This window comes from Galeopterus variegatus, unplaced genomic scaffold (genome assembly GCF_000696425.1).
Source record: "Galeopterus variegatus unplaced genomic scaffold, G_variegatus-3.0.2 Scaffold2089, whole genome shotgun sequence".
Taxonomy (NCBI): domain Eukaryota; kingdom Metazoa; phylum Chordata; class Mammalia; order Dermoptera; family Cynocephalidae; genus Galeopterus; species Galeopterus variegatus.
The window spans coordinates 158,937-185,407 of record NW_007728200.1 but is presented as its reverse complement, the minus strand read 5'-3'; the positions used below and the strand labels follow the sequence as shown (position 1 = coordinate 185,407).

General features: G+C 46.1%; 1 protein-coding gene across 1 annotated transcript in view; it reads left to right on the top strand.

The window, feature by feature from the left end:
• EPAS1 (endothelial PAS domain protein 1) overlaps positions 1-26,471 on the top strand; it is an 88,283-nt gene that overhangs the window by 24,790 nt on the left and 37,022 nt on the right. Inside the window, exon 2 of the mRNA XM_008580429.1 lies at positions 19,427-19,617. Coding sequence (XP_008578651.1) covers positions 19,427-19,617 — 191 coding nt within the window. The remainder of the gene's footprint in view (positions 1-19,426; positions 19,618-26,471) is intronic.

The window sequence follows — 26,471 nt, the reverse complement described above, 5'->3', positions numbered from 1 at the left end:
TACCATGATGTGGAAATGGGGGAAATGGTTCTAGGGGTTCTGGAGAGGAGAAACAGGAGAGAGTGGTGGTCAACTCCAGGCTCTGGAGCCAGATTGCCTGGGTTCAAGCCCTGGACCTACCACTTAGTAGCTGTGGTATCCTAGATAAGTTACTTAAACAATCTGTACCTCTATTTCCTCAATTGCAAAATGGGGGTCACTGTAGTACTTACATCAGAAGGTAATGGCTTACTGCTCATAAAGGCTGGTCTTAGCTCCAAGAAAGGAGGGGCTGCTCTGACCTTGAGTTAGTGACTTACAACCTCCAGGTCTCAGTTTCCTCATCTGCACAATGAAGGGATTATACTGGATAAATGCTAATATTTCATTTATTCTAAAATGCTGTGATTCCATGGTTGAGTATATATCAGGTTCCTGCTGGACATGACAGAAAAGAGAAAAAGTAGAATATGTGGGCCCTGCTCTCAAGGAGCTATAATCGAAGAGAGGACATTAATATACAGGAGAATGATAGAGATTTAGACAATATTAGAAATTAAAGAAGTGGTATGGGCAGTAAGAAGAGAGAAATAGAGAGTTTAGAGTGGACCAGAGTGGCAGGGAGATTTGATAGGAACCCATCCAATGTTTAGAACCACCAAGACTTTAGACAGGAGCTCAGACTTGTCTACCAAATACTAGACTTCTGAAGCTTAGAACATTGGCATTAATATCAAGTTAAAGTTGAACTGTAGGGCTGACCCGTCACTCACTCGGGAGAGTGCGGTGCTGATAACACCAAGGCCACGGGTTCAGATCCCATATAGGGATAGCCGGTTAACTCACTGGGTGAGCATGTTGCTGACAACACCAAGTCAAGGGTTAAGACATCTTAAAAGATATCTTACCAGTCATCTTTTAAGAAAAAAAAAAAAAGTTGAACTGGAGAAAAACAAGTTACCTATTTGGGATTTAGGTGGAAGAAAGTTTATAAAACTCCTTGCCCCAAACAGTAGTATGGACTGAAACTATAAAGAGCTCACACTGGTTTCCCACATATTCTTGGATGATAATTCCATTAGGATATAGTGCCTGGAACAAAGACAATATGTTGAATAACTAGTGGGAAAACCCAGTGCTCTTCACTGCTCAGCTTTGACCAGCTACTGGTACCCTGGTGGTGTTCTCAGCCCCACCTCTAGAGGGCAGCTCATGGAGGACACCCTGCAGAGCCCTCTAGCCGTATCTTTGTGAAGAGTTTAGTATTGCCTCACGCCTCCTGAGCCAGCCCTCTCTATCAAAGAGGAATTCTACTGCTCCCTGAGGTTTCCCCACCTTAGGAACTACAGGCACTCCCTCCCAAGCAGTGGCTGAACTTAGGTTTTGAGGAAACTTGGCAACAGCCTCAAATTTCTTCTGCAGTCTGACAATCCCATAGTTCTCAGGGTCCATATGCGGATTGTGCTGTTAGGGACCCTGGCTTACACGAGTGACAAGAGACTTAACAGTACTTAGCGGAGATGGTTTATGTGCTGAAAGAGTGGTGTAGACAATAAGTGAGTTCACCCTTGCCAGGGAATTGGGGCACCTCCTAGAAGGGGTGAGCTAGGAACTTGAGTGGGCCTTGAAGGATGCGTACAGGCCACGTTGGCAGATAAGATGGGTGGAGGCATCACATACTTCCTGTTTCCCCTACCAGAAGCCCCCATACTACTCACCCACCAAACATGGGCAGGTCCGTTTAGATCTGGTGCTTTATTATGAGGGAGGAAATGAGACGGAAATGACAGATGAAGTGCAAGCGTGAGCTCCCTGAGAATTCCCGCCCATCACCTACGCAGTCAGTGATGGCCTGCTTGATAGGCCAGTTCATTACGTCCTGGCTTCAGATCAGCAGACCACAAATCCTCACAAAGCTCTCTGCTGAATTTCCTTCCCCGTACAGAACCCAGAAATCCTGGCAATACACGTCACTACATTTTATTTATATAGCACTCTCTGTGAAGGCACAGGTACAGATCATATTTGTCATCAAAACACACCTTCACACAATCACCCACGACAGTAGGGAGGATAGATAGGGTCATAGAGGTTCATAAAGGCGAAAGGTTCAATTACTTGCTGTTACAACTCTTCAGAGCAAATCAGAGGTGAAAATGTTGAGAATGGGAGTCTGCCTTCCAGGCCAATCTTCCAAACATCCTTTCCTTCTCTCCCGAATTTTACCCTCGTCTCATTCCCACTTCCCTCCTCCTTTTCATTCATAAAAAAAGTTATTTTTTTCCAAATAAGCAAGATGGAACCAAACTTTGCAACCTCCAAATGTATGAAATAAACATTATTCCTAATGAGCCTCTGGGAAAGTGCTCACCTTTGAACTTGGCCTAGGATTATGAAGGAAAGAAAAAGTCTTAAGAACTTGATAGAGTGTTAGAGCTTCCTGGGTTTTTTAAGTCGAGTTACATATTATATTTCTTTTCCTTAATAAGGGCAGTTCCAGAAATCCTTCCTGATGACTAGGCCATGTCTGAAAATGGAAATGTAGGGTTGGTTACTGACTCTGGTTTAGGGATTGTCCTCTGGGTACTAGGCAGCAACAGGGTAGGAGGCACCATTCCTAGAATGTTGTACTTTCCTAGGACTCAGCTCCTACTCTGGGTGGTCCTTGAAAGGCAGGAGAGGAACATGTAGGCTGTCCATCCTAGTTTGAGGTAAGGGGAGACCTAGAAAAGCACAGGCAGATGCTCAGAGGAAGCTGGCAACTAAAAGGTAATAGGACCAAGGAGTTCTCCCTTTAAGACAAGGGTGATTTTATTTTTTGTGTGTGTGTGTGGGAGGGGGGGTTCCTGGAGATTTGCCTGTTCATTGGCCTGTGCTCATCTCTGTAAGATTTCCATTAAAAAAAAATAAAAACCCAAAATACTTTTTTAAGGACAAAAACACCACTGGCTGTCTGTATAGCCTTTGCCTGCCTCTATGGAATCTTACACATTTTAATTTCCCCAGCTACCAGCTCACAGCCAAGAAGTTCACCTATAGGCATCAAGATGAATCATTCACAGAATGACGTAAATCCAACTAAGAACGTGTAACTGCTGAACACATTCTGACTGAGGCCCCAGGACATTTATGATGCCCTGTGTTTGTGTCATTAAGCTTCAGTAAATATTTTAGTTGTTTCCCTTTTTTTGAAACTTTTCCTCCAATTTTCCATCTTAATGCTTTTAATCATGACAGAAGCAAAAAAGCTCTGTCCAACCCTCCTCCACCCCCCGTGATGGTGTGAGCTTCACCAGGCACTCCCCATTCCCACAGAGATCTGGAATAAAGGGCTCTACAGAATCCAGAAATGTGGATGGCCATTTCAGAGCTGTTATTGCTTCATGGCACAGGCTGCCTTTTCTCTTCCCTGAAATCCCTATACACAAAGCTAGGCACACATAGATGTTTAGTACACAGTCCCTGAATTAAACTATCCCATGCACAGGCTACCTTCTGCCCAGCACCTGTTTCAGTGCAGCTCATCTTTTAAAATAAGCCATTCTACAAAGAGTAATTTCCCTGGTGGCCTTGAGGTTTGTTGGAGGTTCTCTACAATTTGCAACTTAGCTGTGACCTCAGAAGTCTTGGCTCTGGCAAGGCAAGGTCTTTGCGCTAAAACAGGCTCAGTGCCCATGGAGATAATCACCTCTTGTAATATCCACACAATCATCTCATTGTCAAAGCCCAAGGAATGCAAAAATAGAAGAAATGCCACAACAGGGTTGCCCCATGGTTCAGCTAACTTCCGGCTGAGGGCACCTTAGGACACCTCAGGAGGGATGGCTTCAACCATCATTCTGGAGTCCAGCCGCAGTTGGTAAGGCCTGTGCTCCTACAACCTGAGCCTCACCAGGCCTGATTTTGCCCCATCTTTTTGGGATTCCTTCACCACGTCTCTGGCCAATTCCCTTTTTTCCGTAAAATCTCAACTGAGGAAGCCCTCCAGGAGCCTTCTTTTCTCCCCACTTTGGGTTATGGCATCCTTTTTGCTCCCAGAGCACTTGTTACTGACTTCTCTAGCAACAGCAGCAATAGCTTCAACACTACTGGGTGCAGGGTACTTGTTAGGCATTGTTCTAAGCATGTTACATGTATATTTCATTTATTCCTCGGGAGAGCTCTTATGAGGCAAGTACTTGTAGAGCACCTGTTTTACAGGACACTGAGGTTTCAAGAAACTTAAGTAACTCACCCCATGTAACAGAGTAAGTAAGTCATGAGCCCTCAAGCCCAGGCAGTCCAGCTGTGTCCACCTGGCATGTACCTTTGGCCTGGTCTGCCTGTCTGTCTCCCTCACTAGGCTGTCAGCTTCTCGAGAGCAGGGACCTGTCTTCCCTTCTGGATCACCAGTGCCTGGCACTTAGTAGGCACTCAGTAAATGTTAAATTAATGACAGCTAAAGCTCACCAAACATAAATACCAGATGGGATTTAAAAGAGTCACACTTCTTACAAAAATGCTAAAAGGACTACTTGATTTTTTTTTTTTTTTTTACGCTAAGTAAGGGTGGCTTTTTAGAACTCTGGCTGCTTCAGAACTTTCTTCTAGGTGGCACAGAGTTGTGGGTTTTGGCAGACCGCCATGGGGAAAGGACAAATGCGTTTTTCAAGATCTCTAAGGCCATCAGAAGTCACTCCAATGAAACATCTGACATTTTAAAAATAATTAAGGGAAATTACTAAGCAGGAAAACAGAAAAGACCATTTCTTAGTTGATTCTGGAGAAATGAACCTTTTCCTTCTACTCCCTGGCAGCAGGATTTGGAGTGTCCCATTCACAGCTGAGAGACAACTTAGAAAAGCCACTGGGTCATACAACCACCTCTGCTCAGGTCTCCCTGCACTTGGGCTAATCTTCTAAATCGTTTAATTGAACACAGCGCAGCCTCTGAGGCTTCGGGGACTTTGGGGTTGTTTTTTCCCCGGGCTTAAAGTCTTTCTCTGTGCTGACTCACATGTTAATTATTGCTTTCCACAAAGTAGAATTAACAGTACAGTGCTCCTGCACTTGCCTGCCTGGGTGTTATACAACGTTTTCTCTGCCGGGGCAGAGCTGAGTATTTAGATGCGCTGGCCACTGTGTCGCCAGCGGTTCCTTCAGCCTCCAGGGTGGCGAGCATCACATGCACACACCAGCCATTGCTTTACAGGGGAAAAGGCTGCCCGGTATGCTCCGCTTGGCCTGGGAAACAGGGTTAAGTGCCAAGTCTTTTGACCAAAATCTCTTGTGAAGTGTGACCATAGAATTTCAGTTCCTTGTCACCTGTCAGCACTAATGGACAGAACTGGTGTTTCACAGAAAAAAATATCAACTTGTTTTCTCTTTTACTGCTGGGCTGGATAATGAGGTAAAAATGACATTATCTCTAATAAAAGTGATTTGCAGAAATCACTGACAGGACCTCAGTAGCAGAGATTTGCCATTAGCAGTTTATCCAGATAAGAGGAGCAGCTGGGGTCTGTTAACCCCCTCGTGGTCTGGTCTGTGTGTTGGGAGGCAGAGGGGAGTTGAAGGTTGGAGGAGTAAATTTTTAAAAATTGAAGCTTGAACAAATAGAGTGTTTATTCCAAAATATGGATCATTCTTTAACCCCACTTCTGATCTTTAGGGTTGTCATTGGGTTTTTAATCTGTTCGGTTTTGTTCTGTTTCTTAGGATTTTCGTGTTGGTAGCTTTGGGGGCGGGGGATGGCTTTGTGCATTTTCTCACTTCCATGTTTTATCACCAAAGGGGTGGGACCCAGGCCAAGCCCTGGCATCCTCCCTGCCAGAAATCTGACTCCAAGAAGGGCACCTACACACATGACGTGAGGGCGCTGGTGTTGGGCGGTGTTGGGCAACAGATTGCTCAGTTGTGTCAAGGAGGTGGCATCCAAGGCAGAAACCTCCCTGGCCTCTTGGGGAGGGGCAGGGAGGGGGCCGCCCCTGTCAGGGCTTGTTCACTCGTGTCAGTGAGAGCTGACTGAACACACCTGTGCTGTGGATAGCAGGATGGCCAACCACTTATTCTGTATGAAAACATCCTTAGGATATGGGGATCTTTTTCTTGGGGATAGTGAGGAGTCATGGGGTGTTACGTAACCTAGTGAGGAATGCAGCCACCATCACTCTTTATTAATCCACTTTCTGCTGGAAAGCCCCAAAGCACTGGAACTCTGTGATACTGATCCTATGGCTGAGGGGCCACAGCTGTTTTCATCTTTGCCCCAGCTCACCATACCATATCTGAAAGTGTGACATGACACTATTGTTGTTGGGTAAGGTACTGTGATACATAAGAAGTTTGGCATTTTGCCTGTGCCCTCAGAGGATACCCTTAAGATAAGGAATAACAGGCGATGGTACCTCTCAGTTAAGTAGCACAGATTAACTCTCTAGGTGTTCAGGGCAGGGGTCTAGTGGCCAGAAAAGCATCTCTGGAGGTGGCAGGCTTATGTTGGCTCTCGAAGTGTAGGGTTTGGAAGGCCAGAGAGGAAGGAGAGCATTTCAGGTGCAACAGAACAACTAGGGACATGGCTGGGTGGCAGAAAGGGGTGCTGAGTTTGGGAGATGTGGTGTACAGTGTGGTCTGGCTGGAGCAGGCATGGAGCCTGGACTAGTGGGAACTGAGTTTGGAAAGCGAGAGTGGGCCTGGAGACCCAGAGAAGCATGTCACACTTGTATGTCATCATGAGGGAAGTGGGGAGCCACTTCTATTTTTAAATGGGGCAATGACATGCTGATATTGGTTTAGGGGAAGGTTGTGGGCTGGGAGCTGTCCTGTCCCAGAGGTCTGATTTGAATTCAGTGGTAAAGGAGGTGAGGGGCCAGGAGAAACAGCTAGAAGATGGAGGCTAGAGTCTATGGAAATAAATAAAACACCTCTGGATCCAGAGGAGGCTTGTGCCCTCAGCGAAGTTTTTCATGCCATGGGTAACATTTATGAGTTACTGTTCAGCCTCGCAGAGGTCTCTGTGGACTAAACTGAGGCTCCAGCCTGTGGCAGCCCAAGGGTTGCTGCCGTATTTATAGCTTCTAACAAAGGGATTCATTTTCCCTGGCTTTGGTGCCAAAAAAGAGGGGTTCTCATTTCTTGCCATCCAGTATGGCAAAAGCATGGCTGGGGTAGGGGGGCCTGGGTTCTTGTCCTGCCTACCACCTGTCACCTCAGTCGCTCGCTGGTCAACAGGGCAGGCAGTTATCTGACTTTATTTACCTGTCCTTTTGTTGCTTAGAGCCTTCCTCTATACTTGGCACCTTGTGGACACTCAATACTGATTTTTTAATCAATACATTCTGCCCATTCCGACTTTTACTGCCTTGCACTCTGCTTTCCAGCCTGTCCCCTGACACTGGCACCCCCACTCATTCCCACAGAGGTCTCTCTGTCCTTGTCATCCCTCTGTCCTCCTGATTGCCTCCCCACACCCTGCTCCTCCTCCAAATCCCACCTCCAGCGCAGAGCTCTCTCTGTCTTCTCCAGCCTTGCAGACTTTCTCCTCGCAAACTCCTGTGGCACTGACTGACTAGAAAGCCAGTCCTCTGGAAGTAACTCTTCGCTTGTCTGCAAGCTTCCCAAGGTCAGGAATAGTTGTTCCATGTGTCACTGTTTCATTCCGTTGATCGCAGCACAGCACATGAAGAGGGAATCATAAACATTTGTTGAATGAGTGGAGGGTTAAGCTACTTCTGGGAGAAAAACACAATCCTATTTTCCAAATTGCTCACTGTTATCATTTGTGAGCATGGTAATAATTTGGGGAAGACTTTTAGCATTTCCTGTGGCTTTTGATGACTTCTTTATAAAGGAATGGAGTGTAGCTTCGTAAATGTGCATGAATGTCTCACTTCTCATTAGAGTAAGAGCGGGTAGAATCAGGAGAAAGCACATGCCACAAACAAGATCCCACGACACTGGGCGTGTGACCATGTAAACAGACCCCAAATCAGGTTCTTCATAAAGGAAACCCACAAGAAATTCTCTACAGGCTCCTTCAAGTTATGGGATGGGGGCAGGAGAGTGAGAGATCCTGGGCTCCCCCACCACATGCACACTCGCTGTTTTGAAATACTTCAAATACCAGGCACCAGAAGTTCTGGCGTCAAATTGGGATTAGTAAGGCAGATCCTAGGATATTTCACTAGGATCTTAGCATGTGATCTAGCATCAGGCCTGATTTAAAAACTAAGCAAATGTTATTTTCTTGGAAATTAAAGTGTCTGATATAAAGAAGAGAGAACTGACCCTTAAAATCATATTCTGTACTTGAAAAGAGTTCTCTCTGACAACTGTCTGTTCCAGTTATGACTTTTTATTTTTTCACCCAGAATGTCTGACGACACTGCCAGGGGAATTTCTGCCCCCTCCTTCCTGAATATACCCCCTGAGGCAGCCCAGCTCTGTTTTCTCATGACACAGTGATTATTTTTGGCTTTGCACATATTTTCTGTAATGTTATTACCTTTTCCGCCACCCTTCTTGGTTGCCTTTTGAGGAGCACTCATTTTGGCAACTACGTGTAAATCAGGGGGTTGGTCTCAGTTTAGTGTAGTGATGGGGGGGAGCAGGAGAGAGGACCCCCTTCTACTTTTGCCTTCTCTGCAGCACCCCACCCCCACCTCAGGAGGGGCAGAGCGGTCCTCGCATGCCCCCCTCATGAAAGAGCTTGCTTTCACCAACTCTGTGCTCACCATTCATGCTTTTTGCCAGCAGGCTTGAGGATGTGGAGATCCAGAGGTGACGCTGGGGGCTGCACCTCGGGGATGGCATCTTAATGACTTGACTTGGCGGCACTAGAACAACCCCATTCAGAGGGAGTCTGCTCCCTGTGCAGTTGGCTCACTCAGTCTCTGTCCATAGAGTTCTCTTGTTCATGCTGCAGGAGGAAATGGAGATTTCCAAGTGGGAAGCAGCCTTCCTGATGCTTTAACTCTTCACTGATGGGAAAAGAGGCTTCAGTGAGCAAAAGAAACCTACACTAGCTCAGCTGCAGCTCCTGGGAGAGGAGCAAGGCCCTGGGCTGGGGATGGAGACAAAGGCAGCTGGGACCATTTTTTCTTTCTTCCCTGAGAGGGAAAGGAGAAGAGTATAGGGCACACTTGAATTGTCCTTACATCAATTAGCTTCTCTACCCTAGCCCAAGGTCCTGTGAAGGATACACATAAGTAGAAGATGTTGTGTCTGAGGGCATCTCCCCCAGCCCCCTAAGGTTCTTACAGTCCAGTTATAGCCCAGGACATTTGCACAGAAAAGCCAGCAAGACAGGGAGGCCTTTAATAAGGGGCAGTGAGTCATGAGGGCAGGAAGTGAAATGGAGAAGGTGGCTAGGGGGTCAGGGATGCTTCTGGGGGAAGTAGGGCTAGAACTGGCCCTGAAGGATAGATTTTTAAGAACGAGAAGGGATGAGATGTTAGAGGTGGGGAAGACCTGAAGGAGGAGAGGAACATCAAAGTAGGGCTCAGTTCCACAAAGAACTATACAAAGAGAATAGGATTCTTCCTGGCAGAATGGAAGATCTGACATGTTAGACTGTAGCTGCCTTTGGATAGGATAGCATCAGGGTAGCACTAACCCTGCAGATGGCATCTCCATTGTGTCTTTAGTCTCAAGATCTCATGTGTTTCAGGGTCTCTTTCTACTCAAAGTGTGAGGTCATAGGCTGGTAGAATCAGCATTGTCTGGGAGGTTGTCAGAAATGCAGAATCTCAGGCCCCAGCCCAGACCTACTGAGTCAGAAACTGCTTTGTGACAAAACCCCTGGGTGATGTGTGTGCTCAGTAAAGTTTGAGAAGGGCTGATCTCTGAGACTTCACAGGCACCTGTTGGAAGCACTAGCCCAGACCTCAAATTTGATTCATAAAGGTGATAAAACGCTGACACACATACACACACACGTCTTTGTCTCTGCACGGGTTTGAGAAGGGCTGATCTCTGAGACTTCACAGGCACCTGTTGGAAGCACTAGCCCAGACCTGAAATTTGATTCATAAAGGTGATAAAACGCTGACACACATACACACACACGTCTTTGTCTCTGCACGGTGACTCTTCTCACATGGAAACCTTTTATTCTAGTTAAGAGTTGGACTTTAATTCTTATGAAAGAACTAGAATAGTCAACAGCTTTGAGGAATTTGTAGAACCAACATCTTCAAAGTCCAGTATCTTCAATTTGTACCACTTTGTACTACTTATGCTCTAGAGGACAGTGAAAGAACAGATGGTGGGGTTCTTTCCTGATGGATGGAAGTGATATAAAGGGAGAACAACACGGGGCCGGACATGGAGTGTGGAATCTCTGCGGTGGGATGTGGAGGAGAAGCCAGGTGAGGTCTTCCTGGAGAAGATGGACCTGTGGGAGCTCATGAAAGATGAGCACGATTTAGACAGGCCGAGGAGATGAGGAGCATATTCCAGGAAAGGTGCAGGGAGGGACAACCGCAGGAGCCAAGTATCAGGACACCGCTGCCCTCTCTTGCACCAGAGCGAGTGTAGCTTCATGCTGGGAGCCCCTTTTACATCTCGTGCACTTTTTCTTTATCCCACTGCTGTGCTATTTCTTTGCCACTTTTCTCAGCTGAAAGCAGTGTTGCAAGGACAGAGTGGCTTCACACGCAGAATGGTGTGAGCCAAACCACAGATTGTGTTGCTGGAAGCCTAGGGAATCCAAAGCAAGAAGGCTGCTGATGGGTAGAAGCCCGGAAGAGAAACCCTGAGTCTGATCTGGTAACATCTGGGGTGTGGGGAAATACTTTCAAGCCCAGAGAAGAGGCACCAAGGAAAATTGTCTAGTGGAATGAAACATTTAACCTGTGGTGTCTGTAGACTCTGCTGGCAAAGTAAGACCTTTTTTAGAGACAGACATCTTCATGCAGATGAAAAACATCCCACCGGGGCTGGTTTGCTGGTTGAGGGGCTGACCCAGACAAGAGGGTGGCCAGGATGTCCCTCTTTGTTGCTTCCCAGACAAGTGTATATTTCCAAAAGCTCATCAAATTAAGTATCTAGGGGGGCTTTACCCCCAGTACACGCAGCTCAGCTACATCTTTTGAATCCACAAGAATGACCTGCTTATTGGAATTTTGGGGAACGTTGCCCAGTTACAATCAAGAGTATGGGGTTTGGGGTCAAGTGATACAAGGTTCAGGGCTGCCTCCATCACTGGGTGGTGGTGCTGAGCATGCCACTAAAATCCTTGGGGTCTGTTTCCTCATGTGTAAATGGGGATGATGCCATAGCTACCTCACAAGATTGTTTCAGGAGTAAGTCAGAGGCAGTATGATGAGAGTTCTTTATTGACAGACAAGTGTTATTGCATGTGGTTGTTTGCTTGTTGTAGCAGCAGCAGCAGCAGCAGTATTTCAGCTTCCTAAGGTGAATTAGTCCCTTAGCTGGAGTCAGGGTTGGACAGTAGCGGGTATCAGGCCATGGAGAACAATGGAGGGCCCAGGCAAATGCCCCCTCCAATAGCTTGCTTTCTCTTCCTTTTCACTGTTGAAGGTGCCACCAAGTCTTCTACAAACATCGCTGCACTGAGGTGGTGGGGAGACAGAAAGAACGCTTTATTTTTACATTGGAGAAAGAGGTCCTGCTGCCCAGCAAGGTTGGCCATCCTCTCAGAACTGGATTAGAGTCAGAGGAACCCTGCAATTTAGTAGAGTTGGTCATCTCTCTTCAGATGTTTTAACCTGCGTATGGCATGAGGAAAAGAGGAAGTCTAAGAGCTCGTGAGTAGGTAGCCCAGGTCTGAGGCTGAGACGTAGCACATTCTGCTTTCCTTCCCTCTGCTAGATCCCTCTGCAGCACCTCTTTTCAGGCTCTGCATTCAGGAAGGGTGGCCGTGGTCCTGAGGAAGCCCATGCCACCTAATCCGTCTACTCACTGGGGCGGTCACCATGTGGTCGCTATGAGGAGCTTGCAGCAAACCGGATACATATCATCTTTTATTATAAAAAATAAAAAGCAATACCTCATACAAAGGAAGTCATCGTAGTGTTATTTATCACAACTAAAAATTGGATACCATAACCGAACAATAGTAAGGGAATAATAGAATGCATTGTGATCCATTCACACAATATATTGTGAATATTTTGAAAGAATTCTTAATAAAGTGACATATTACTACTTAAAAATAGTAAAACAAAAACTCATAAATCCAATGAGATCTCAATTTGTTTTCTTTATACCATTCTGTATTTTTGTGGTTGCCTGTACTAAATATGTATTACCCTTATTTCTACCAAAGCATGTTTTATAAAGGATGTGGTCTGTTAGGAAAAGCTAGGTTATAATAATATGGACATACAGTGAAGCCTGTTTTAAGTTGTGCTACATGTCTAGTTCTGGCTAGCAGCAGGCTCTCTTTTCAGGTGTCCTTGAAAAAGATCTCAGAGGTTCTGTTCCAGTTCCATTCCCATTACCTTTCTAAGCCTCCTAGAGTTTTCCTCTTCTCTAGAATGGAAATAATGGTCTTTTTATCCTACTGTGTGATTTATAGATTTACTTATAAAGTGCTTTACTTATTTACACATTAACTTATAAAGTGCTTTATAAACATTAATGTGTGATACAAATGTAAAGTGTTATTATTTACTAATATCTCGAATAAAGAGTGCCCTGCTGTCTCAGTCTATTCAGGCTGCTGTAACAAAAAACTGAGTGGCTTATAAATAACATTTATTTCTCACAGTTCCGGAGGTTGGGAAGTCCAAGATCAAGGCGCCAGCAGATTTAGTGTCTGGTGAGGGCCCACTTTCTAGTTCACAGATAGCACCTTCTCACTGTGTCACCACATGGGGGGAGGGGGAAGGGATCTTTCTTGGGCCTCTTTTATAAGGGCACTGATCCCATTCATGAGGGCTCCACCCTCACGACCTAATCACCTCCCAAAGGCCCCACCTTCAAATGCCATCACATTGGAGGTAAGGATTTCAACATATGAATTGGGGGGCAGGGGGAACACAAACGTTCAGATCATAGCACCTGCTAAGGATAGTGAAGCTAAGCACAGGGACAGTTTGTCACAATTACTCCTGTACATGCACTGTTTTTCCCAGCTGGGCTGGGGACTCCACATGTCCTCAGATCACGTAAGGAGATGAGTTATCTGGAGTCCCAGATGGGCTGCTTGGTAATTGAATCTGCTGCTCTCTTCTCCAAGGCTGCCTGGAGCAGAGAAGCCCAGCAGATAAGAATCTCCAGTCGGCCCCAAGCAGAATTGACCATTAGAGGGCCAAGTTGGGTGGGCCCCAGACATTACTGTCAGCTCTGAATGCAGTCCAGGCCCTCTGCTGCAGGGACACAGGCCATCAGAGTGGGCCAGAGGATGGGGGCTCAGCCCCAGCAGAGGGGAGGCTGGGAGGTTGAGGTATGAGACTTTTTTCAGGATTTCTCCTTCAGGGAAGAGGCAAGTAAAAGCATCTGTCCCTGTTTTAGCCACCCCAGCCCTCCTGTCTTCTCTCCTCATTGTCCCCTCTTTTAGGACTTTTGATATGTGGGTCTATAGTAACAGTCTTATTTCTCAGTTGGGCTGTGATCTCTTTTAGACAGAGACCAGGCCCCTCACAAGAGGTGTGTATATTGAAGTGTACTGATGCTGTTTTTCACTTGCCATCTGTCTGATCTGCCCAGTTCCTCCTGAAATTGCTAACTTAAGATCTTATATTTTGCCTGGCTGACATTGATAACTTTTTCCTCCCCTATATAATAGATTCCCCTACTAACCAGTGCTGCTTTTGGACAAACATCAGAATGTACCCAGAGAGTTGGCCCTTGGAATGCCACCTTCATCTAAAACGTTTTTGCCACTCCTTTGGCATTGCCGTCAGAGCCAAGACCATTCTTTTGAATACTTTCAATTGTGACAAAGCCTTATCTCTTGAGGGCACATTTTATTCTTTTAAACAACCATAATCCATCCACAGCAAGTCTGGTACTAACAGGGTAGATAATATTGTTTGGGGTTTAAAATGAAATATGTATATTCACTGTTGCAAATGATTTTCTAGTGTGGCTCTGAAATTAATTCTAAAAAGACCTCCCCAAATACTTAAAGCAATGGCCATCTCACTGGAATGAAGTTAGAGCCTTCTCCTGAGATTGCTGTTTTGAAGGGTAGCCACGTTTTATGTGGCCTCTATTTCTAATCTCTGTCTCGTTTTCACCTTCCTCTTTCTATCAGCCAAAGTGTCTGGTACCATGATGGTCACACCAGCTCCTAGGTAAATGGCTGTTTGGTTTATGATGGTGACTCTAAATTTGCTGGACACATGAGTGTGGACACAGAGCATGGAGAAGGAAGGAACATGGGTGGGTTTTTGAAAGAGACCTGGGTTTCAGTAGATGTGTGATCACCAGCCCAGAAATCTGTGTTAATAACTCTTCCGAGTGATTCTGATGCAGGCTGAAGTTGAGAACCACTGCTCTGCAAAAATGGGGCCAGTAAAGCCGCGTAATTTAAGTGAGAATGAAACAAGATTGTTTATGAAATGCACCTAGCCCCAGTGCTCAGTAAATGTCAGTTTCTCTTTTCTCCTACATCTCCAAAGACACTTAACTCCAAATTTCACCAAAAAATGAAGCTCTTTTAAAACTGACTGCTTTGGGGCAGTGGTTCACAGCCCTGGCTGCACATGAAAATCATATGGAGATCTTTAAAACTCCCAACACCCCTCCTGCACCCCAGGCCTCTTAAATCAGAATCTTTGGGGGTAGAACCCAGGTATTGGTTTTTGAAGACTCCTCTGGTGATTCCAGCAAGGAGCAGCCAAGATTGAGAAACATCGGCTTTGGTTCTGCTCTAATTTAATCTATGAAGCAATCAACTGCTAAGCGTGGGGCCAGTGATTTTGTCCTGATGTCCGGGACCTGAAGTGGCTGTGTTTCTCTCATCAGGAAGCCCATGTGCAGCAGCCACAGCCTCACTGAAGGGCCACTAGATCCCTCCCAATTGCATTTGACCTTCATTTCCTCCATTCACAGCCTCCTGCAAATTGGCACCAATTTAGAATCTCACCACCAGCCAATAGACTGACCCAAGCTGGCTTAATTAGCTTCAGTCTCCCTGACCTGCTGAAATCCATTCTGCTTCTAAGCCACTTAACCTTTCGGGGTAATAGACATATTGTTTGATGCCCTGATGGCCACAGGCATTAGACATATGAATCCTAATCACTCTAAAGGTCAGAAGTCTATAGCTAATTAAGCAGCTGATACAGCTGGTGACATCCTGGGGACCGCTCCAGGCTGTGTTCACCTGGAAGTCAGAAACCACAATCATCTTGACCAGAACAGGTCATGTTAGATTTATGATTTAAGTAAGGATCCCTAAGCTACGTTTGGAGCAATGACCCAAAAGTTAAGATGACATTTTTAAGGTAATGACGCTCTGAAATCATCTTGACCAGAACAGGTCATGTTAGATTTATGATTTAAGTAAGGATCCCTAAGCTACATTTGGAGCAATGACCCAAAAGTTAAGATGACATTTTTAAGGTAATGACGCTCTGGGCAAAGAAGTTTTTCCTGATTGAGTTATAGCATATACTTGCTGACATTTTTGGACAGTCAGTTTTGTTCTGTCTTTTGACTGGCTGCCTGGTCCTTAAGTAGTTGCTTCCTTTAGTTGGGATCAGATGTTTCAGAATGTGGGTTTCCAACTTGGGGAGAGTAAGTATAAACTTGTGCATTTAAAATGTCAAAAAAAAAAACCCAAAACAAACAAACAAAAAAACCCCAAACAGAAACTGGTGGGTTTCCAACTTGGGGAGAGTAAGTATAAACTTGTGCATTTAAAATGTCAAAAAAAAAACCCAAAACAAACAAACAAAAAAAACCCAAACAGAAACTACTTGTTCTCCACCTGCAGTGTGGTTAGATACTGTAGCAGGTTGGACCTGCTGCTTTTGTGGAGCACTGTGAAGTCCTATCTGATAAGAGCCTGATAGTGACAGGGGCTGCATCTGCTAAGGCCTACAGCACCGACCCCCCTTTTTCCCCTCACACCCCATCTGAACTCAGATATTGGTTCTTAATCCTACTCCTAAGATTCCAGGTGTTTTCCTAAAGTGAATAGGTGCTCACTTAAAAACAGACACCCTTACCCCCACGGAATCTTTGTCACTATATCTTTTCCAAATCTTAGCCCTCCTTTTCTTCCCTAGTATGTATGAACATCCAATTTACGGGAAAGTATCTAACATAGCACTGAGCATGTCAACATTGTACCATAAATAGTAGTAATTTTTGCTGCCTACGGAAAAACCTTTGATCTTGGACCCAGAAAAACTAGAGTTGAGATGATGTCTTTTAGCAAATTATTTACTCTCTCTAAATCTCCACTTTCTTATCTATTCGATGGGGATAATATTTTCTGTCTCTCAAGGTTGCTGTGAGAATCAAATGAATAACACATGTTTAAAAAGTGCATTCTGAGCACCTAAAACACTGTTTGTCCTGTTTGTCCTTCTACGTTCAGCTGAAATCCTGCCTTCCTGCATAGCCATTCCTGACTTTGCTAGCACTCACCTGCTTGTTTCTTATCTTAAACCTCTATAGTGTGTATTGCCTGTACCTATCTCTGTGGTTAATGGAGATGTTTCAAGTTGCTGGCTCCCTCACTAGACTGCACCCTCCTTGAGGACAAGAAATGTGTGCCCATTCACTCTGCAGGAACCACAGGGCCCATCACGGACCTCTGTAAACACTTCTGGGTCTGCACGAGGACACAGTAAGCCAGGACCACATTTCCATTGTGTGCTTCATGTACCAAATACCATGCTGGACCACCTTGCAGGAGGAGGAAGGCCACCAAGAAAGACAGGAGGAGAACTTTGTAGAAAAAAGCAATTGGTGTCAGAATATTTCTGAGCCTTTTCTGATGATTTAGAAAATTTAGGATGAAATATCTTTTTAAGAGAAACCAAAGAATTCTAACATGCAAACCCTTGAATTATTTTTAAAAATCTTGATCTATTGAGGTTAATTCTAGGACCCATGTAGGAAGAGAAAAAAAAAAGGCAAGTATTTTAGGAAGTGAAACCTCATGAACCTAAGAAGGTTCAGCAACATGACACAAAGATCTGGTCAGGATCAGCCTGCCTGCTGTCCACCTCCAGATCTGAGACAGCTTATTTTAAGATGAGGAAGAACAGCCGTTATGGCCAGAGTCTGTGCTAATGCTCAGGTTAGCCAGATAATGGGCCATTATTATCTGTCATGATGGTTTCCTTTCCTTTCCTTTTCCTTTTCCTTTTCCTTTTCCTTTTCCGTTCCTTTCCTTTTCCTTTTCCTTTCCTTTTCCTTTCCTTTTCCTTTTCTTTTTTATTGAAACATAATTGACCATACAGATCTGTGGAGTACAGCATTGAATACCTGCATGCAATATGTCATGCTCAAATCAGGATAATTAGTATATTCAACAATAAAGAAAGAAAGATACAACAATCACAATAATTTGTTGAACTTTCAAAAGGAGAGAACAGAACTGAGGCTACCACAGGTGGGAAAGAGGTGGGGGTTAGTGAGAAATTGGTAAAGGGCCAGAAAATTGATTATATTGGCATGGTGGTTTTCATCAGTGGTTTTTCTCATACTTTCAGCCCTTCAACACTCATCTCATTTGATCTGGACAAATAAAACATGTGATTCCTCTCATTTTACAGATGAGGCTATCAGGGCCCAGAGAATGTTGTATTTTCTTGTCCAGAATCAGAGTTAGATAGTATCGTGGCCAATATATTAAAACCCCGCCCCTCCTAACTCCCAGTCCTCCGTTGCATTTACTCAGAGGTCCAGCCGGTGATCAGCGACGCAAAGTAGAGGACGCAAGCATCGGCGGGCTTGGGGGGTCTTACTTCACACTAGATCTTCAGTGTTGCTGAATTAAACAATGGCAGTGTTACACCTTTTTTTCTGTTCTTCAAGAGTCAACATCAGGCAGACATCTCTGGGCTGTGTCAAGGTTAATTAGATAATCTAATTATGCTGGTCTCAGAGTGTAGCTATAAAAACAAGGTAGCTAAAATGGAGCTCACAACTTTTAAACCAAGAGGCTGCCTGTGAGTTTCAATCTTTCTTTTTCTAAATGTTAAGATGTTGCTGTTTATTTCATGCTAAAGCCACTATCTTCTACAGTGAAGCAGTGAGAAGAGTATGGGCCTAGGAAGAGTAGGGCTCTAGCCCTTGCTCTGCCTCTAATTAGCTGGATTGCCCTAGGCAAATAACTTAACCTGGTCTGGTCTCAGTTTCTAGAACTGTGAAATGGGGACTGTGACAGTGCCTGTCTATCCACTTCCTATGATTGTAAGGATGGAATTAGGGGGAACCCAAATGTCCCAGGACTTCTAATTGTCTACTCACTTACTATATGCCCTCCAAGGGCTTATGTGGGTATTGGCTTTGTGATTTTAGGCAAATGACATGTAATGTCTGAGCCTCAGTTCCCACATCTATAAATTGTGTGAATAATTCCTACCATATTGTGTTGTTAGGAAGAGTATAATGAGATAATATATGTAAGGTTCTTGGTGTAGCACCAGGCACAAAATAGGTGTCAGTAAACGTTTGCATGGTTGAAGGAGTATGACAGGACTCAGACTTCAAATGCCATCAGCAAACAGAGTACTGCCTCCAGATCACCTTCCCTACCTGGCTGTTCCTCTCTGCCTTGTCGGTCCTTCTAAGGAAAGGGCAGTTGGGGGGAGGGGGGGGGCTTTGTGCATATAGATGTTGGCATTAAGGCCACAGCCTGTGCTGGGATCTCTTCTGCCCCAGGATGGCATCTCTGGATATCCCCAATGACTGGGTTACTCATTGATGAAGCTTTTGTTGGAGAGTGCAAGGGCTGGTGCTAGAGAATGGAATTCAGCATCTTGGGCTGTAAGGGCATTTTTGATTTTTACTGTGAAAATCACTCTCTGATATAAAATGGAGTCTAAGGTCCAGTAATGTTTTCTGAGTGTGTCTTACCTAGAAAAGGAGAACTGTGAAGCAGTTTTTCCAGCTTGTTCTCTAGAGCCTTTGACAGAGCCATCTGGGACCTGGCCATAGTCTCCTCATCCTTCCCTTTCCATCCCTGGACATTCACCCATGTCCCCAGATAACCCAGCACTAGGTCCAGGGCATTGCCGGTTAATTAATTTAATCAGCAAGACTTTGCTGAAGCCCCACCCGCATCAAGCCCTGTTCTGGACACCATGGGAGTGCAAGAGGAGGTGGTGGTAGAGAAGACACCAGTGCGCACAGAAGCAAAGCTCTCAGTGCACTGCCGGGCACGTGTGGCTCAGGTGGCTGCTGTGAGCCTGGATCAGTTCAGTGGCAGAGTTTGGCGGCACCGTGGGTTGGGGGTAAACGGGGATGTCTTGACCAAGCTGTGATATAGGATAACAGTGACATTTCAGGGACTAACCCCTCTCTCTCAATTTAGGAGCAGCTCCGAGAGGAGGAAGGAGAAGTCCCGAGATGCCGCGAGGTGCCGGCGGAGCAAGGAGACGGAGGTCTTCTATGAGCTGGCGCACGAGCTGCCCCTGCCTCACAGCGTCAGCTCCCACCTGGACAAGGCCTCCATCATGCGGCTGGCCATCAGCTTCCTGCGGACGCACAAGCTCCTGTCCTCAGGTGAGGTGGCAGCCTTCCCAGGACATCCCTACACACAGGGGCCTCCACTGTGCCAGAGTCGGAAGGCCTGCCTTCCCGGGTACGCCCACTCTGCAAACCTTTCACTAGTGCTTTATTCCTCCATGTGAAGCATCTCCTTTCCAGCAACGGTGATGGATCAAGCCATGGGATGAGTGCCAGGACAGGACCAGGGAAGAGCGTGGGCACCTGGAGGCTGAGGAGAACAAAGGGGCTTGGAAAAGGAAACAGGAGTGGCTTTTGCTGACTTCCAAATTTCGTTAGCACCTGCTGTAAAACCCTCACTCCACACGAGATTGAGTCCATAGGGAGCATTTTAATCCTTACCTTCCAACTACCTTCTCCAGAATGGCAGAGAAGGTGTGCCCGTGAGATCTCTTCCCCCGTACTAGCCAGTTAGGCCAGGTAAATCACTTGGTCTCTCTGAACGTTGGTTTCCTCATCTGTAAAATGGATTGGAAATACGTATTGCACAGGGTGTCTGTGAGAATTGACTGAGATGATGTCTGTGAAGCACCTGGCCCAGCTGCACTCATTTCCACTGGGGGTCCTTAATGGATGACAGCCTAAAGCATTGCCCCTCCCCAGGGAACCAGTTCTCACCCTTCCTCGTGTCGCTGCTACTCGCAAGTTCTCAAAATGTTTTTTCCTCAGAGAGTTACATTTTTCAAAAAACCATTTCCTGTTTGTCCTGACCAGAAAGAGGTGTCCTGAGGAGTTTTCCAGTTTCAGATCCTACGTGACAGTCTTGTCTAGTGCATCAGTTTTGTAAGGAACTGGGGCAGCATGTAGTGCCCGTCCCCACCCTGGTCGGGTGCTACAGGTAGGAGGCGTCCAAGGCGTGAGCATGAGGGAGGCAGTCTGGGAAGAAGCTGCTTCTGTGGCTGGTTTTCAGTTTTCCTGAGAGAGCATGGTGCCTCAGAGGCAGGTGGATTCTGCCATCCTGTTATGAAGTGGCTATTCTGGGAAAGGAACCCTGAGCAGAGGGAATCCAGTGTGAGGCTGGGAGGGCAGACCGGCATGTGCTATTCTGGGCCCTGCAGCACAGGAAGGATATGGGGGAAAGACTTTCAGAAAATAGGATGACAGCTCAGGGGGCACAAGGGTTGGAGGGCTAAGCCTGCACTGCAAGCCTAAAGAGGATAATTGTGCAGAGTCTCAAAAGAGAGAGACAGGAGGGGGAGAACCAGCGGCAAAACGTGCTCTATAAATACTTTCAAAGAAACAATGCAATGCAATGGCAGATTCATAGTCCTAGGTGCTACAGAAGGAGGGAATGAGGGGCAGAAGCCTTGCAAGGCTGGGATTGCCAGCTAAAAGAAGGGCCCGTGACTCTATCACAGGGCACCTGAGGACTCCTTCTCTGAAAGAGGCTTGTCTTCCTGGACAGCTGAGGGTAATGTCTGGTAATATTGGAATCATCTTTACATATACACAGAGTAGACAGGGGAGGCCTCAGTGAATAGATGGAGACCCCTTCCCCACACCCAGAGCCATCTCCTCTGCTTCCCAGCTGTACTACTTAACATTCTACTCCTAGACATTAATTTCTTTGGGTTAACCACTGGTTCCTTCACCACCACCCTCTTCCTCCACCACCAGAGAGCCCCAAAGGGGTAATACATTAATCCTAGGATGCCTCTCTGAATTTGAATTTGTGGAGTGTTTCTCCTTGTTTCTCAGATAAATGAGGCACAGAAAAGTCACAGTTGCTCGAAGTCACACATTTAGCACATGAATCTGTACCTGGAATTCAATTCCTTCTGAATTTCAGTTCATGGGAAAGACAGACCTGGGGTGGCAGGAGCATTCTGCAAACCTGGTTAGGTGAAGATGTTGACAAGGACTCTTGGGGGGAAGGGAGAAGGCAGGGGAACCAAAGTCTAATGGAGGCCACTGGGACCAGCCCTGAGTGATGGGGTGGGAAGGGAGGTCCTCACACTCAGAGAGCTGTTACTGTCCTTCCCTTAGTACACGGCCTTGTCTTCCATCCTCATCCACACACATCCTGGCCATCCTTCTCGATGGTTCAGAGGATGGCTTGGAGAAGGCCACAAGCTGGAGTCTGGGCCCTCTGAGCACGTCTGCCTGCATTTGTGCTGGTCTGAACCCCTGTGTGCCAGACACACCCACAGAGACAGGACCAGAATGGCCACGGCAGGACAGCACACATCCCAGCTCAGGAGCTGTTGAAAGATATGGACAGAAACTGCCTGCCCTCTGGCTGGGCGTGGCACCAGACTGAACAGAGCCTTCAGCATGTCAGCCCAGGTCCTCTCTGTCTCAAGGAAAAAAATGATGGAAAAAGATAAAAAGTTTCTACTTGTGGCCATCTGGTCCTGGTGTCCTTGAAGGAGAAGTTCTCATAAAAGGAGCACAGCCATGGGGAGGAAGAGGTGGCATCTCATCATCTCCCTTTCTCTGCCTCCTCTCCCAGGCTCCTGCCACACGTTCCAAAGACCAATTGTCGAAATCGCTTTTGGAAATTGTATGTGACACAGGATCTTTTTCTTTTTTAATCATATTTTGTTTTTCAATACATGTAGCAGTGAAGAGGAGCACAGGGTTTGTGGGCAGAAAGACCTGCACTGGAATCTCAGTTTAGATCCCTTTTTCTCTGCACCCTTCTACAAATTTCTTTCTCTCTGTGAACCTTTGTTTCCTCATCTGCACAAAAGGGACAGTGGTACTTACCCTGCAATGTTGTTTGAAGATTGATATAATGGAAATAAAAAGCCTGTCCTCTAGCCACATATTATGCTCTTGATAAATTATAGCTTAGAAATAAAAATTATTACAAACAAGTAGATTGATTTATAATAAGTATAGGCTCCTGGAGAAATGATGTCAAAGAAAACCCAGTGGAAATCCTTACTATCCTCCTACCCACCTGTCAGCAGTTTCTATCAAAATGCAGATTTGTCAAGCTTTTCCAAGTCAAAACAAATCACAAATTCATTATTTAAGCATTTCTAACAAAGGTGAGTACCAATTTTGGCTCACTTTATAATAGGAAATAGCTGGTTACATACCTCAGAGTTCAAAAGGCTAAAAAATGCCAGGTTTTGCTTTAGAAAGGTTTCTTCTTTACTTAGTAACACATTCCCTTTGATTTTCACAGTAGGCCGTTCTGTGTGGGAATGTTGGAGAGGAAACCTCAACGTTGAGAATTCAGGCTGTGGGTCTGGGCTGCCAATTGAGATTCGTATCACAGGAAGCAAACTGAAACAATAGCTGTATGATATTGGCTTCCACACTGGGCTGGGGACAGAACACGCTCTTACAGGAACATCATGGAAATACCACTGGATTGTCTTAAATCCTCTTTCAAGATGAGCCTCACACATGGTGGCCAAATAGGGGTCACTTCTGCATTCTGAGGACATTAAACAGCAGTAAATATACAAAATTTGCTTTTCAATGTGAAACTGATTTGGGGCTTCCCCAAACTCAGACATAGTGAAATCAAATTCATTTTAGATAGAGCTGGAGATCAATGGGAAGCAGAGTTTCTAAAGAGAAATGTCAGGCTTATTATTGAGTCCATGGAAGTTGCTTAATGAAGAGTCTTAACAAGAGATTATGATTTCCTGATCTCTAGACTACTAAGGGAAAGACATTAAAATGTGGGACAACTGATTTTAAGGTTCTTACCATGACCTTTCCATGCAGGAAAAATGGGATAAAGAGCAAAGAACTGTGGAGGCAGTTATGGTTTCTGGTGCCCTCTTATGCCCCACTTTCAGACTTCTTTTCCCATGCTTTCACCCCAACTTTTTCACTGCCCCACCCCCCTTGCCCCACCCATACTCCAAATTAAGGCCTTTTTCTGTCCTTCTTGGAAGGAAGCCAATAAGCTGATTCATGTGAGGATGTTAATGGATGAGCGTAGTTAATGTACAATCTCTTCTAGGGATTCTGACCTTGTTCAGATCATTTCCTTAACTGAAACCAAAAAAGTCTGCTCAATCAGCAGGTATTTGCTGAGCCCAGCCCTGTGCTACATCTTCTGAAGGGTAATACAGAAAGGTGAGCTAGGATAATAAGATACATAAAGAACGAAAGTTTTGATAGGGGACTTTCAGGGCTCCCTGGGACCCAGCAAAATCAGTAGGACACAGTGTTTTCTGCTAAAGGTGTGACAGTAGTCCAAGCCTGTTAGTAGTGGTAGGGTTTACAGGTATGGCTAACAATCCACTAAGTGATCCAGGAATAATTTCCTGGTGGCTTGACTGGCACTACTTTTGCAATCAGCACAGCCAGGACAGGGGTGTGGTGGAGCTGGCCCTGGGAGAGGTAGAGGGGAGGAATCAGTTTAGGCAAAGCCCTTAGAGGGAAGGCCGCTGCAGTGATAACTAAATGGTGACCGCCAAGCACTTCTGATCAGGAAGACCACATCAGAATGGCTTTAAGCACAGTCAGAGCAGTCATGGAGCTTCTCAGAGTAGGAAACAAAGAACAAGAATGACCCTGGCAGAATAAAACTGTAGCCAGCATCCTGACCAGCAGTACCATCAGGACAGCCTGGTCTTAGAGACCCTCTGGAAGTGTCTACTCTGCCACCCCGCCTGCTTCCCTCAGATGCCCAGCTCCTGCTGCCCAGGGGGTCCCACCCCACACGGGCGGTGCTGCCTGAAGGAAATGAGCGGTGCTCCGGAAAAAGTGCTCCGAAACCTCAGCCCGCGCATATCCTGGCTGTGGGGAGTCATCAAAGCCTGTTTACTGGGGCTATTTTTAGCATTAAAGAATCTTGTTGTGCTCCCCAGGTCCAGCATGCTCTGTCTCAGCAGTGCCTCTGGTTTATGCATACCTCTTGTTTGGGGTGGAACCCTGAAAGGGCCTGGGAGACAAGTAAGCACACCTAGGGCCCAAGATGACTTAAAGACCCAGCTGGCAGCTTGTTGAGCGCCTGCCTACTGTGGGGTCCTCGCTGGACTCTGCACCAAGGACCTGTTCTCCCTTGTGCGCCTCACCGTGGCTTGTCTGTCTTCCCTGCCAGTCTGTAGATTCCTCAGGGAGAGAAGGGATTGCTCTTGCACCTCTAGGTAGCACTGATGCTCCCTAGGACAAGGCTGAGCACATAATAAGTGGCACTTGTGGACAGGTGACTTTGTGCCTAGCACCGGGAGACACATAGTAGAAGCTTAATAACTGTAGTGAGCAAGTGCATTTTCCCACAACCTAAGCATGGAGTTGGATGTTAATGATGCTTCAGAGAAGACACGATGTTCACAGGAAAAAAGGCCGAGGAGTCAGCAGAGTTGTGATAGTAGCCCCCTGGCTCCACAGTTTTCTGCCCCAGCTCCAAGCTGGGAGTGACCAGCCAGGTTCCTTCACAAGCTCCTAGAAGAATAAGCAGGTGGGCAAAAGCAAATCGTTCCTCCGAGGGAAGAGGCCCGCCCCAGCCTTGCTGTCCCGGGGTCCCTGGGGGCCAGCCTGCCGGCTTCTTGGTCCTCCAGCCATTGTGACCTCAGTTCCAAGACATTCTGTCTTCCTTCGTGGCCCCAAAGTGCCCCTCTCCCTCCCTCCCTCCCAGAGGCCACTGACCTGCTGCTATGGCCAATTTCGCCACCTCCTGGAAGCAAGTGTACTGGGCATGAATGGAAACCAGTTTGGCTGTGTTGGAAATGTTAAAAACAGGAAATTTTAAGCAGAACTTTTTCCTCTGGTCCTAGTTAACCCAAATAGGTCTGTCTTGGGATTACTCCAGATTTTGAAGTCAGTGTTACCACTGAGATCAAAGAAATTGAAGAGAAAATATCTTCTCCACAGGCCAGAAACCACAGGACTGGCCTCTGTCTGGAGAGGGTTGTCACCTCTCTGGTATGATTTAAATGGTGCCGAAAACCTCTTCTCACCCATCCCCCTAATAAGACACCACCTGCCAAAATAGGCTGATTTCCCCAGCATTAGGGTCACTCATAGGACCTTGAGTTGAGACAATGCTTCTCAGCATGGTCCTGCAAGTAGCAGCGTTCACATCACCTGGGAACTTGTTACAAAAGCAGATTGTCAATCCCCGGTATGATTTAAATGGTGCCGAAAACCTCTTCTCACCCATCCCCCTAATAAGACACCACCTGTCAAAATAGGCTGATTTCCCCAGCATTAGGGTCACTCATAGGACCTTGAGTTGAGACAATGCTTCTCAGCATGGTCCTACAAGTAGCAGCGTTCACATCACCTGGGAACTTGTTACAAAAGCAGATTGTCAATCCCCACCTGAGAACTTCTGAATCAGGACCCCTGGGGGCGGGGCCCATCCAGGGCTGGCTTCATGGGTGTGTAACCTGTGCCGTCTTGGAGGGCTCCACACTTAGAAGGGCTTGGTTTAGTTTCTCAACAAGCGATCCTGCATTTTTACTTTGGGCCCCACAAATTACACAGCAGTCCTGGGCCTAGAATTCTTTGTTTTAGCCAGCTCTCCACGTCATTCTGATACACACTCAAATTTCGAATCTCTGAGTTAAGTCATTCTGTTTCCTAAAGCCCCTGTTTAAGTGTGGCTGGTTACTGGGAGAGCTAACATTAGCAGCAGCACCACCCACACTAGGAACACTGGTTCATCATCATCAGTTCATCTGACTAGTTAGCTGGCAAAGAACAGATACATCAACAGAGACCCTAAGCAGGGATCAGGTGTGGGTTTGTATGTGGCATAAGGCCATTTCTTCCATAGGCCACCTGAACGAGGGCGTAAAGACAAAAGAATTTCCCTCTTTTGCTCCACGGTTTTAGCAAATCAAAGGGAAATCCACCAGGATACTATTCTCTACAGCTCGATCCTTGGCTCTGAAAGCTGGCCTATCCCTGGACAGGCCCTGCTCTGTTTCTAT